This window comes from Myotis nattereri, assembly GCF_964212035.1.
Source record: "Myotis nattereri genome assembly, chromosome: 13".
Lineage (NCBI taxonomy): Eukaryota > Metazoa > Chordata > Mammalia > Chiroptera > Vespertilionidae > Myotis > Myotis nattereri.
Genome location: NC_138088.1, coordinates 25,980,902 through 25,993,744, shown reverse-complemented (window position 1 = coordinate 25,993,744; position 12,843 = coordinate 25,980,902). Strand labels below are relative to the sequence as shown.

Sequence of the window (12,843 nt, the reverse complement as noted above, 5' to 3'; positions counted from 1 at the left end):
TTGCTTCATTTTGTCAGGTATTAAATCAGAGTGCTAACTTTTGTGCAATAACTGTTTGGTAATACTTAATAAGTAGCTGGTGTAGCATAGTTCCAAAACAGAATTTTTTTAAAGCCTATACAAGGCCAAAGGAATATTAAAGTTTCACTACGGAAGAAATATGGTCACTGCCAAGAACTGATTAGTCATAAAATCCACAGCATTATCTTCATCCATCATTGCCTTTCTTTTAATGACTGAACTAAAAAGAGAGACATCAAAGTTTTCAAAATAAGGTTATAAAAACGCTGTACGCAGATGAGGCCTCCAAATATTTTGGTAGAACCTGAACAAAAAAAAAAAAATAGAAAAAATCATTGAAACAAATCACAAAACATATGTTGTTATGTTTTGCTCTAAAAACCATGAAGTTTATCCAGAACCCTATTATGGTAACTGCTTAGCTTTTCATGCATTCCTAAATTACCATGTAATCTAAAACCTTGTTTTCAGCTGCCCTATATTGGAAAGTCCCTTAAAATAATCAGGATGATTGCAGGCTAGTACTCAGAAAGAAACTTGCTTGTATTATTGTAAATGAAAGTGTTATTTATGAGACAGGCTCCTTTAAAAAAAAAAAACAAAAAAACTACCTCAGAAACACAATACAATGTATTCAGGAAATACCTAAACCAAGGATTGCATTTTGGGCTTTCTACATTTTCAAACACGTGGATAGTTGGTGTAAAAATATGTTCCTTTCCTGCAGGGACTTGACTGTAATTAGTGTATGCCAAAACTCTCTCACAGAGATTTCATTGTCTTATCTACTTACATCATCTTAATGCGATTTTATTTTACTTTGTCAAAGTCATATTAATGTAAATGTGTTCTTGATAGCAGAGTTCTTTTTTATGCAAAACAGGATTCAGCTGACTCTAATAAAACAGCTTGCAGTCTATTAGACTATAACAGTAATGTGCTTATTTTGTTTCTCAAATCAAGACTGTGTCGGAAAGCTATAGATGGAGATTTGTCTTGTTTTTCACAATAATTGCTAGGGTGGGGTTACATTATGATCTTTAAATGAATAGTATCGCTTAGAACAAACACTTCATATATCTTTTATCTTCCCCTGCATACAGTTCTGAGTTTTCTTTGAAAATGCTGCGCTACTTTTCCACATAAGTCATCAGAATGTTTCCAAAGAATTTTAACTGCCAGATTAATTATATCTTGCAAACAAAGATAGATTGCTTACATTCTTTATTCAGAATTCCTGCCAGTATGGAGCAACTGGCAACAAATTAATTTCTTTTGCAACCATGCAAAATGTTTTGCTATGAAAAATCTCTGGAAGGTAAATGGATCCTTTAAAAAAAATCAGGTTGCTCATTCTGAAAGGCTAATCTGTAAGCAAAGAACAGAGGATTAAATGAACTCGACTGCTCCCCCTCCCCTTTTTTTTAGCATCTATGTTATAGCCTTTCGTTAATGTATTCAGTTAATTAAGTATCGCTGTGACCTAGTGGCAATTTTTGAAATCCAGGGAATTTTTCCCCTTTTCAATTCTGCCTCCCCCACAGAGCAGAATATAATCTGTTTCCAGTCAGTCTGTTTATGTCAGCTGTGCCTCCACTACAAGCCTCTAAAATGTTTTAATAAATTTATCAACCAAAAAATATTACAAACATTTCATTTCTTTTGATTCAGACGCACATATACACCAAAAAGAAAAAAGAAAAAAAAAAGAAAAGCTTCTGCCTTCATTGCAAATTCTTGCTGGTATGAATCACCCTAAGTAATATTTGCTTTAACTTTCGTGTGGTTCTACAAACAACCTTTATATGGCTGCACTTCAAAGCTAGGAGAAATAAAGGTTAGAAATGCGATAGGAGTAATCTATTATTAGGCATGAAACATTAAACCACTTTTAGCTATAAGTCTTAAAACCTGAATAATCTAGGTTTTTAATGTAGCGCATATTTATTGTGCTTTCACTCACACAGGCATTTATCACAGAGGACTGTTTGGAAGAGAAATATTTTCCATTGCACTATGCGCCACAATTTGGTTTAATTTTTCCTAATATTTAATTTAGAAAAACGGTAATATTATAACAGGGTTCTCATGTTTCCTGGCCAAAATGCTTGGTGTTCCTCACAGAGTAAAATTAATCTGTTACCAGCCCGCTGACCTGCAGTCAGGTTTCAGTAAAGTAGGCACAGAGCGGCGAGGGGAGGGCAGAGGAAGGGGGTGAGTTAGGGTGGGGAGGGAGATAAGATCTCTTTCTTTGACTAGGAGGGGAAAAAACCGCTTAGAGGAATGTCTCAACCCACCCATGCCATCAAATGGCAGAAAATAAGCTGAACGTGTATTTGAGCCGAGGAGTGTTTGAAAACATTTATTAGCTCCATCCATAACGGCATCCACTGCAGGAATGTTAATTGTTAAAATCTGTACTGCAGTTATTTCTTTAAGCGGGGGTGGGGGGGGGGGGGCGCTGCATTGTGTGGAAATTCAGCTCCTTGTTTCTCTTTTTTCTCCACATATAGTTGCACTTAAAAAAAAAAAGAGTGTTATGAAATAAGTCAGATGTCAGATGGAGAGCTTTCTAGCACAAGGGAATGCAATACAGTGTTAAGGATATATGCATCTACAGGAACAAAAAAACAACGTTGGTAACAGTTTGTTCTTGATTAAATTTGTGTTCCTAATACAGTAGATTAAAAATAAGTCCAACTGTGAAACACGTTAGTGTTCAGCCACTGCTGCGGTGCCAGGAAGCAGCCATCGCTGGCCTGACTCTCTCTGCAGCCTTGAGGAGACAGAAGAAATCTGACCGCCATGAAACCTGACCCCTTGGTCCATCCATGAGCCTGCAGTGTGGGGATTCCTCATTTTCAATCTGCTGATTAAGCCCAAAACCTTCTTCGTAGCTTCTCACCGGTGTCTCCTGGCAAAGCTAAGAGAGAATTGGGGCTTGGAAAGCTGGAGGAAACGTGTTCACAGCCAACCACCATCAAGGTGCTCTTGGGGGAAAATGAAAGGTGTTGTCTAATGGGCGATTATTTGTGAAACTTGTGTCCTTTAAGAAGATTGTTGTCAGTCCCACCTTCTGCTCCCCAGAAATTTTATGATCGGGGCTAAAGATAGAATAGAATCCCCCAAATGCCTGAACTGAAAGACACTTGAGAGATCAGAGCCAATTCTGCCTTTCATGGGTGATGCCCAGTGAGGTTAAGGACTGGGCATGGCCCGCATGACAGCAGGAGGCCTGACCTAGCTGGACACGGAACCCAAGCTTTGGTTTCCCCAAACCTGTTTGTTGTGCGATACCACACCACCTTTCAGTTTGTTCTAAAAGGCTAGCCCTAACCGGTTTGGCTCTGTGGATAGAGCGTCGGCCTGTGGACTAAAGGGTCCCAGGTTCGATTCTGGTGAAGGGCATGTACCATGGTTGCGGGCTCAATCCCCAATAGGGGTTGTGCAAGAGGCAGCTGATCAATGTTTATCTCTCATTGATGTTTCTAACTATCCCTCTCCCTCTCTCTGTAAAAACCAATAAAATATATTTTAAAAAATAAAATAAAATAAAAAATAAAAGGCTAGAACTAAATCCACGAGTAAAAGAGGTAATATATTTCCTTCAGGTAATTATAGCAATGGCTATTTATTTAAACTATGTGTTATTACACCTGTATCATGGTTTTGTTTTGTTTTTTTAGAATATGTGTATTTTTTTAAGCAAAAATACCAACTCTTCTATCCTTACTCCCTCCTTCCCCCACACAAATCCTCCCCTGCAGCTCCTGCTCCAGTACTCTTTTGCGGTCTTTGGTCAATCTGGTTTAATAGGTTACCTGTGGCTGCCACTCTCACTTCACGTAGAAGGGGAGCTCTCTCTGCTGTGACATGCTTTCTGGGAGCAGGGGGTATGAGGCTGTGACATTTGTAAATCTAGGAAGTAATAGCCCCCCAAAAGCAATGCGGAGAGCTGCAGATATTGCCAGGAAAGGAGAACAGTTAATTGAAACTATTTGGGGCATGCAGCATTGAACAAGGAGATGGTTTCTGGGCAACACATATCGAAACGTGGCTTGCCAAAGACCTGCACACTTCTAATTTGCTCTACAAATTTGGTTAGCCCAATAAAGTGTAAACATCAAACACTGGTCGTAGAGAGCATTAAACATTAACCAACTGAGACCCTAAAGACTTGAGTAGAACATAAAAAAAAAAAAAAATTAGTAGAGAAAGATAGGCCAGGCAACTCTGGGAAATTAGGTTAAAACTCCAAAAGAGAATGTTTGTTGGCTGAGTAAAAATAAAGTAAAAACTATTTTGAGATCAGTAACCATTTGTCTCTGTAGACAGGCCATTTCCCCCCTGAGATTATATTTTTTTAAATCAAGCAAACTTACTAAAGTCAATTTAATTTTTTGATTGTTCTCCAGGATACCAGAAAATGAATCCTGAAAAGGGGTCTTTCAATTGCTGTTCCCAGATCCATGAGTCCTTACATGGAACTGTGGCTTTTATTCATTTTGCATGTTTGTGTGTGTGCTTAGCCTGGGGTTCAAACCTTGTGAAGGTTCAATAACTACTGTTGAAGAACAAAATGAAAATGCCCTCTAAGGCGATAAGGATGGCTCCCAGGTTCACCCATTTAGACTTTTGGACAAAGCCCAACAAAAACCTGCATGGATATACCCCCTTCTCCACAAGACCAAGTAAGCGCTTCCTTTCAAATACATAGTAAGATTCAGAAAAAAGAAAACAATAGCATGTTCAAGAACCTTGTTCTCTGAGTATCCTTTGCCCCAGCAGGTCTCATAAAGTAAATTTCTGCAAGATAAGAACACCATTTTTTCTCAACTATTCATTTGGTACAGTATTTTTTCAATATCACAGTGGTCCTCAACCTTCCTAATGCCGCGACCCTTTAATACAGTTCCTCATGTTGTGGTGACCCCCAACCATAAAATTATTTTCTTTGCTACTTCATAACTGTAATTTTGCTACTGTTATGAATCGTAATGTAAATATCTGATATGCTATATGTGTTTTCCGATGGTCACGATCCACAGGATATCGTAGGTAGCAGCTCTCAATAGCCCCAATAAGTAATGAAGAGGCTGAGGTAAACGTAAGTTAAACCACTATTACATAACATGCCACCTACCATCGTGGGCAACTAGAGCTTAATCTCAATGGGAAAACTCTGGGCGCCAGTGTAGAATACACACCTCAGGTACCCCACCAGAGAGATGGGAGCTGGAGTGTCTATATGCCATTTGCGGTCCGTCTTTGGATGAGGTTGTTCCTTAGAGGCACTAGTTCCAGGGGACTTGCTGGGGCCACTTAGGCAGGCAGAGTCGGTTTGGGTAGTAAAGGAAGCTCTGGAGCAGAGCAATTTAAAGATGGCAGCTGTTAAGCAGGCCAGCGTGCTCTGAAGTCATCAGGGTGGGGGACTGCAGGCAGAGCCCTAACCAGCCCCTTTGATGGGTATCTAAATATCAACAGTAACTTCTGAGAAGTTTAACTGCAATTCTCTGTGTGTCTAGTGTGTATAGTGTAGTGGCTAATATCATCAGGACGTAAGCAATATTTGTCAAAGGAAGGACAGAGTCAATCAGTTAATAAATTTTTTTAATGTTCCACATATATGGATTATGTTCTGCTAAATGTTGACTAGTTTAAACTTTTCTCTGGAGGCTAATGTAATATGAGCTCAGGCTTGGTATCAGACAGACCCAAAGTTTAAATCCCACTTCCACTATTTTTTAGCTGTGAGAGCTTAAGCAAATTACTTCACTTCTTTGCGTCTCAGTTTTTCTATGTGTAAAATGCCTATTTCATGGTATTAAATGATATAAGACTGGACAAGAAAGCGATATAAGGTTTGGAATAGTAAATGACACATGGTAAGTACTCACTGCAAGTATAATAACTAAAAGGTCAGTTCTCTAACTTCAAACCCCACTTATGTCACCAATTATTCATGTACCTTGGAGTAAGTCATGTGGTCTCTCTGGTGCAGGCCTTTCCCATCTCGAAAGTGGAGACAAAACTTGCCTGCTGCTCATTGTCCAGAGAGTGAGGTCCTAAGCAGATACCATGAACACTTTATGGTTTACACAGTTCTTTTAGATGTATCATCTCATTTCTGATCAGGAAAGGATTTTTTACATACAAATCATTCTTGCAGGGTAGGGCAGTGCTTCTCCATTTCTCCAAATGCTCCTAAGTTCTGCTTGTCTTTGGATTAGGTTGTAGACTGTGAAATTATCCAGAGACTTACAGAAGCTGCACATAGGTACCCAGAGGAAATTAGGTTTGACTCATCAATGCTTGGCCAGCCCGTCAGGGAGGGCTTGAGAGTCGGTGTCCAGCAGGGACATACCCAAGTGGATCCTATAGGCTCATGTTCAGGATAGGGTGTTTATAAAGAGGCCAATAAACCAAAAGTAGAGTTTATACCTGGACCCACTGAACCAGTGAAGTCATGTAGCCAGGGATCTGATTGAGCCTGCCTGGGATGAGCAGGTAAGGTGGGTCTCATGCATACCAAACCAGGAGCCAGCAGCCTAAAACTTAGCCGGAGGATGATTCCTCCAGAATGTCTGAGCACTACCTAGGCACCTATGCACCAGGCCTGACAGAAGCTACAAAGTGAATGCCCTTTTATTATCCCCATTTCAGTTGATAAAACCAGGCTTAGAAAAGAAAAATTACTTACCCAGCCCCAACCGGTTTGGTTCAGTGGATAGACCGTGGGCCTGCGGACTGAAAGGTCCCAGGTTCGATTCTGGTCAGGGGCATGTACCTTGGTTGCAGGCACATCTCCAGTAGGGGGTGTGCAGGAGGCAGCTGATCGATGTTTCTCTCTCATCGATGTTTCTAACTCTCTAACCCTCTCCCTTCCTCTCTGTAAAAAGTCAATAAAATATATTTTTTTAAAGAAAAAAAAAAGAAAGATTACTTACCCAGATTTTGCAAAACTATAATCCAGGTTTGCCTGATGCCAAAGAGAGGTTTATAAACTAAGGCATAAACACTGACTTTCTAGGCTATCATAACATTTTGATACCATTCAATGTAACTATAATAGATAAAAACAAAATAAAGGAAATCTGATAATGTATCTTTTTTAACTTTCAGCATCCCAAGGGGAAAATATTTCACAACAAACATTTGCAGTCACTGGACTAGGGATTCAAATCATGAATATACTCTACTAGTGAAGACAAAGTCATGGTTGAGACTCTCCAAATGTTCTTATCCTACAGTATTGCTAAGCCTTCCACGAGAATTTGGCCAAATCAACAGGAAAAATTTTAAGTAATTGTCCTATTTGTGATAAGTTAGCTTCAATGCATCTCAAACAGCTCACTTTAAGGGGATCTAAGAATCAAATAATAATTGCTAACTTACTATTTATTTACTGAGGCTTTGTGTCAGGCACTGGGCTAAATGACTTACCTAAGTTATCACCTGTATTTCTCTCAGTGTCCTTCTGGGTTAGGTGCTATTGCTTTCCCCTTTAATAGATGCAAAAATGAAGCTCAGAGATAGTTAGAGGACTTTCCCAAGATCAAGTTAAACCTACCAGTAAGTGGAAGGACCAGGATTAAAATCCTGATTCCAGGACTGAATTCATGGTGCTATGTAACTTCTGGAGTCTTGAATCTAGTAATGGAAAAGCACCCATTTTCATTTAGACATTCCTTATTACATGGGACAAATATGGGCTTTCCATATTGTAAACAACTTTTTCAAAGTACTTGAGCAAACTTAGTTCCTAGAAATTCTTGAGAACAGAGTATAAATTCCAAAACAAAACAAAGCTTCCCCAATCCAGCCCATTTATAATTGTATAAAAAAGTAGGATATTCAATTGCATACGATATATGATCCCAATTTCAAAAATAGTTTTCAAAATTTTGAGTAAATATGTGTTTTAAAATATACTTTCAAAAAACAATGTATTTTATATGCAAGTTTATAACCCTGACTTTTTCTTAGTTTTACTGTATGAGTCCACAACCTTCATATCATTCAGCATGAAAAAATTCTAAAAAGGAAAACATTGAAAGTCAAAATGTGATCTCTGATTTTTTTATCTAAAGAACAAATGTTACATGAATCACCAGGAAAGAAAATAAACATTGATATTTGCTCATTTACATGCGTTAGGACAGGACTGGGCTTTCACAGTTATTGTATCCACTAATACCCACAACGAGCTTACTTTGTCCGTTTTATTGATAAAGAAGCAAGATTCAGAGAAATGAAGTGACTGTTCCAGGTCATACAACTGAAAAGCAGAAGCAGGATTTAAACTCTGCCTCACTCAAGTATAACTTGAAAAGCTCCAAACCAAGGAATTAAAATAATGGAACTCTTTTCCTCTTTGCTGGGTCAGGGCTCAGACTTAGCAGGAAGGTGGTTACTCAAACATAGGCACGAATCCTGCTTCACCCAGGCCTCTGAGGCATTAACTCCCTGGCACCATGCCTGGGAATTCATCCCCGCTGGCAGGGACAGGACAAGATGCAAAATGCGGTGAGTACTCCAACAGTCCAGTGCTTGTGTTTCTTTCAAATGTTTCTCCTGAGGCAACATGGCTGCCCTTTGGAATGAGAACAGTTGACTGAGAAAAGCATCCAATTCCATTTATTTCCATGGAGCTGGTGGGCCATGCCATGTTGACCCCCCACCCTGCGCTCCATTCTAACAGAAGCCATTTTTCAGTCCTACCAGCTACCCCTCTAGCTGTGGCCTGCTTAGCGGCTCCATTTCAATCTTTATCAATAAGTAGGAAAATGCATAAAGCCCCCCCCCCCCAAAAAAAAAAAAGTCTCCTTTTCATTTACAGCACTGCCATTTCTGTGCTTGTGCTGTGGCTAATATCAGACCACAAAGTGGTAAGGCAGCTCCCCAAGCCCGCTCTGTTTCCAAGCTCGTTAAACTTCGGAATGGGGTTTGTCCTTTGTGTGTGCATGTGTTTTAAAGCTGTTTTATGACACATTGTCAGGAACTCAGGTACTGGGCCTCTTTAACTCCAGCTTTCAGCAGCTGCCTTTGCACTTCCCTTTCACATAATTAAACACCCTATGGTACTTAACAGAGTAATAAGTAGCACATCAATAAGGCAATAAATAATTGTATTCAGGAAAACTCCAGAGCCATCATCCATTAACCAGCAGCTGTGAGCAGTAGTTTGGATTAATCAATAAGGTTATATAATAGGAAAGCAAAAGTCGGTCAAGGGCCAGGGAAGAATCCGCCGGACTTCACTGCCATGAAGGAGTCTTATCGCTGAGATAACTTGCAAGGAGAATAGCAATTGGATGCACCAGCAGAGAGTAACTGTAGCAGCAGAAAGCCCCACCTCCAGAAACTAGTTAAAAACGCTAGTCAAAAACAAAGAAGCGGGACCATTGGGCTCGAAGGCAGGAGGGCTGCCTACTGAGAATATGGAGTGAGGGCCCCATAAAAGCACAGTGTTTCTCGACTTCAGAAAATAAATACTCGCAGCTGAGCTGAGGAGCAAGGAGGAGCATGCTGGGCCTGCAACTTCATCCGTGTGTCCACAGTAAGCTGCCCGGGGACCACACGGGAGGAGGTGCCCCCGTCTCCTGCCAAGAGGGAGACCCTACAGGAGGCTGTTAGACCACAGCCCCACGGGCCAAGGCCAGGGCGGAGCTGAGGGAGTAATTGGGGTACCTGTGCTTATAGCCCTCAGAATCACCAAAGGAGTTTTGTTTCACAACAGTTTGCCAGGCCTGGTGCCTGCAGATAGGAATCTGAATCTCTGGAGGAGGGAACCTAGGAACGTGTATTTTTCATGCACCCCTCCTCCCCTGCAGGTGGTTCTGCTTTACGGCTGACGGGGAAACCCTCTGGTTTGGACACTTCCTTGGGCCTGGTGGGCTGGGCCAGCCCTGCCCTGTTGGGCCGCCAGGCTGTGAATTCTCACCGCATGGTGGAGTACTCACCGCATTTGGCATCTTGTCCTGTCCCTTAGCTTGCAAGGTGAAACAGATCTCTGACATTCTCATTTTGTAAATAAGCCAGGAGCTTATTCGTTCATACCTATAGCCTCTAGACCAGTGGTTCTCAACCTTGGCTGCACATTAGAATCACCTGGGAATCTTTTAAAAATCCTGATTTCTGGGCCTCGTCCTCTGGAAATTCTGTTTCTTTGTTATGGGGTGGAGCCACAACATTAGTAACAAAGAAACAGAATTTCCGGAGGATGAGGCCCAGAAATCAGGATTTTAAAAAGATTCCCAGGTGATTCTAATGTGCAGCCAAGGTTGAGAACCACTGCTCTAGACTGTGAAGAGGTCCATGGTGCACAAAATGTCAGGGGCTTGTGTAACACGTTAGGCTCTCTTCTGAATGCCAGGGATTCTTCAGGGATGAAAAGGAACAAAAATCCCTGCTCTCAGGGAGCCTCATTCTGGTGGTGCCCAGGGATTTCCCAGGGCTCTCTGTGCCTGAGAGTGTGGGCACTGAGCCAGTGGAGCCTTGCACCCACCCAACTCCATTTTAACAAGACAACTCTGCTTTCATTATAGACATTTTAAAGCATATACAAAAGTAGAGAGAGTAATATAATGAACCCCCGTGTATCTCTTACCTTGTTTCAACGCCTCTTAACTCATGGCCATTCTTTTACACTCACTTCCACCCTCATCGTCCAGATTTTTTTTTTTTTAAGCAAATCCAGACAACATGTCATTTCAACGTGAATATTGTCAGTATGTATCTCTAAGGCATACATACACGTTTTAAAAACCTACCACTATTCTACCAAAGAAGGTAATATTAATTTTGCGATATCGTTAAGCTGACACTCAGTGTTAGCATTCCCCCAACTGTCCCATATATTTTAAATGTCTGCATTCAAATAAGGATCAAAATAAGGTCCAGACATTGAAATTAGTCCACATGTCTCTAAAACATTTCCTCTCCCCCCCACCCCCCCCCACCCCCCCGCCTTTCTCTCTCTCTTTCTCAAAGTTTGCTGGAGTAAACATGTTCTTTATTCTGTACAATCTGGATGTTGCTGATTGCATCCCCATGGTATCATTGAACATGTTCCTCCTCTATTGTGTGTATTTCCTGTAATGTGTTAGTTATAGTCAGAGATTTGCTTAGAGTTGGTTTGGATATTTTGGCAAGAGTATTTCAAAGGTCTATCGGGAGGTCTTTAATATCTGGTTGATACTGAGCTCTTTGTGATGTTAGCAGCCATGTATGGTCACATTGCCTGGATCCCTTATTTCATTAGGGGGGTCATGAAAGGACTCACGGACCACTAAGAGAATTCATCAGAATCATTGCTCTAGATCCTGTATTCAGTTGGTGTTATTCTAATTTTAATAGCTTTATTATCAGCTGAATACTTCTGTGATGAAAACTTCTCCTCATCAGCTTTCTGGATGCCCTGAGGTATAGGAAAGGCAGGATAAATGATTGATTTCTTTATCAGTTTTCAAAATTAGTTGGCTCCTTAGCATCAATCCAAGGTTTTGTTTTTTAAGTACCATTTGAAGTATCAGGATTCAAACAAGTTGATGTGCTTTCATTCATTGCAGTTAGTGTCCTTCTGGATTCTCATGTTTTCACATTTCTTTGCAGTGGGAGCTGACTCAGATTGGTTCCCGAGTCCTTGTTATATGACCCGTGTAGTCTCTGATAACATTTTCTCTAGTATGTCAAGATGTTCTAGGTGCTTATTGTACCTTTCCTGCCCCAGATCTGGAATTAGCCATGTTTCCAAGAAGCCCTGGTTTATTTTTAGTGAGCAGTGGTATTTAAGGACCAAATTCTGCAGCCCCACTTTTATGTCTATTATATTTATTGAGCTTTGGCATCAGAATCCCATTGAATAAAAGGTTTTACTACTTTTTTTTTTTTTTTTTTTAGGGATCCTGAAGGGTCTTTATTGCCTACCAGCCGCCATCAGTGTCCCAGCCTCATGCTGGGCTCTCCCCTGAGGACCTGGGGAATGTGGCCACAGTCCAGCTCTCTCCTTCCAGGGGATCAAGGTACTTCCTGGGGCAGACAGTGTAGCAGAGGGCCTCAGAGTGAGGGGCAGAGGGCTGAGCAGCATTCCCTGTGGAGAAGGACGGGAGAGGGGGCCCTTCTTGACTCCCACCATAGAGGGATGTCTCGAAGAGGAGGGCAGGGCGGTGTCATCCTAAGAGGGAATGACACCAGAGGCAAAGAGCACAATGAAGAGGATGATGATAAAAACAATCACACAGATGAGGACAATCATCTTCACGTTCTTCCACCAGAACTTCCGAGCCACCTTCTGCGATGCCGTCTTGAAGTGCTCAGATGTGGCTTCCAGATCCTCTGTCTTGTTGCGAAGATGGTCCAGGTTTTCTCCTCGGGCCAGGATCCGCTCTACATTCTGGGTCATAATATTCTTGACTCCCTCCACCTCACTCTGCAGGTTCCGCACTTGGTCATTTCCTTCACCTCCACTGGCCTCCTCCATGTCTCAGCAGCTCAGGCCAGTCAGCAGCAGAACTCGCCTAGTCTGTCTCCTCCGAGGGCGGCCCTGAGTTCACTTCCTGCTCCAAGTTTCAGCCCGCCTCCCCCCTCCCCACCTGACAGCCTGAGCAGCTCCAGCCACACCTCACGCAGGTTCCTCCAGGTCAAAGGTTTTACTACTTAAACATTTCTTTGAATGTGTCTTTGGAAGAAAAAAATTAATAAAGAATCAATATGGAATATATAAGGAATTCCTTAAAATTAATATAAAATACCAATAACTCAATAGATGTATAGGCAAAATATCTGAATAGGCAATTAAGAGAAAAGAAAATACAGATGCAC

At 41.3% G+C, this 12,843-nt stretch overlaps 1 protein-coding gene across 1 annotated transcript; it reads right to left on the bottom strand.

Annotated features, from left to right (window-relative positions):
• Positions 1–11,444: 11,444 nt before the first annotated feature.
• Positions 11,445–12,535, bottom strand: LOC308529094 (vesicle-associated membrane protein 8-like). The gene has a single exon (XM_081105121.1). It carries the CDS (start codon positions 12,500–12,502, stop codon positions 12,197–12,199), a length of 306 nt encoding a protein of 101 aa, XP_080961247.1. The 5' UTR covers positions 12,503–12,535; the 3' UTR covers positions 11,445–12,196.
• Positions 12,536–12,843: the final 308 nt, after the last annotated feature.

Bases quoted from the DNA above. Each gene is read 5' to 3' on its own strand.
- LOC308529094 (XM_081105121.1), bottom strand. From the start codon at position 12,502: ATGGAGGAGGCCAGTGGAGGTGAAGGAAATGACCAAGTGCGGAACCTG.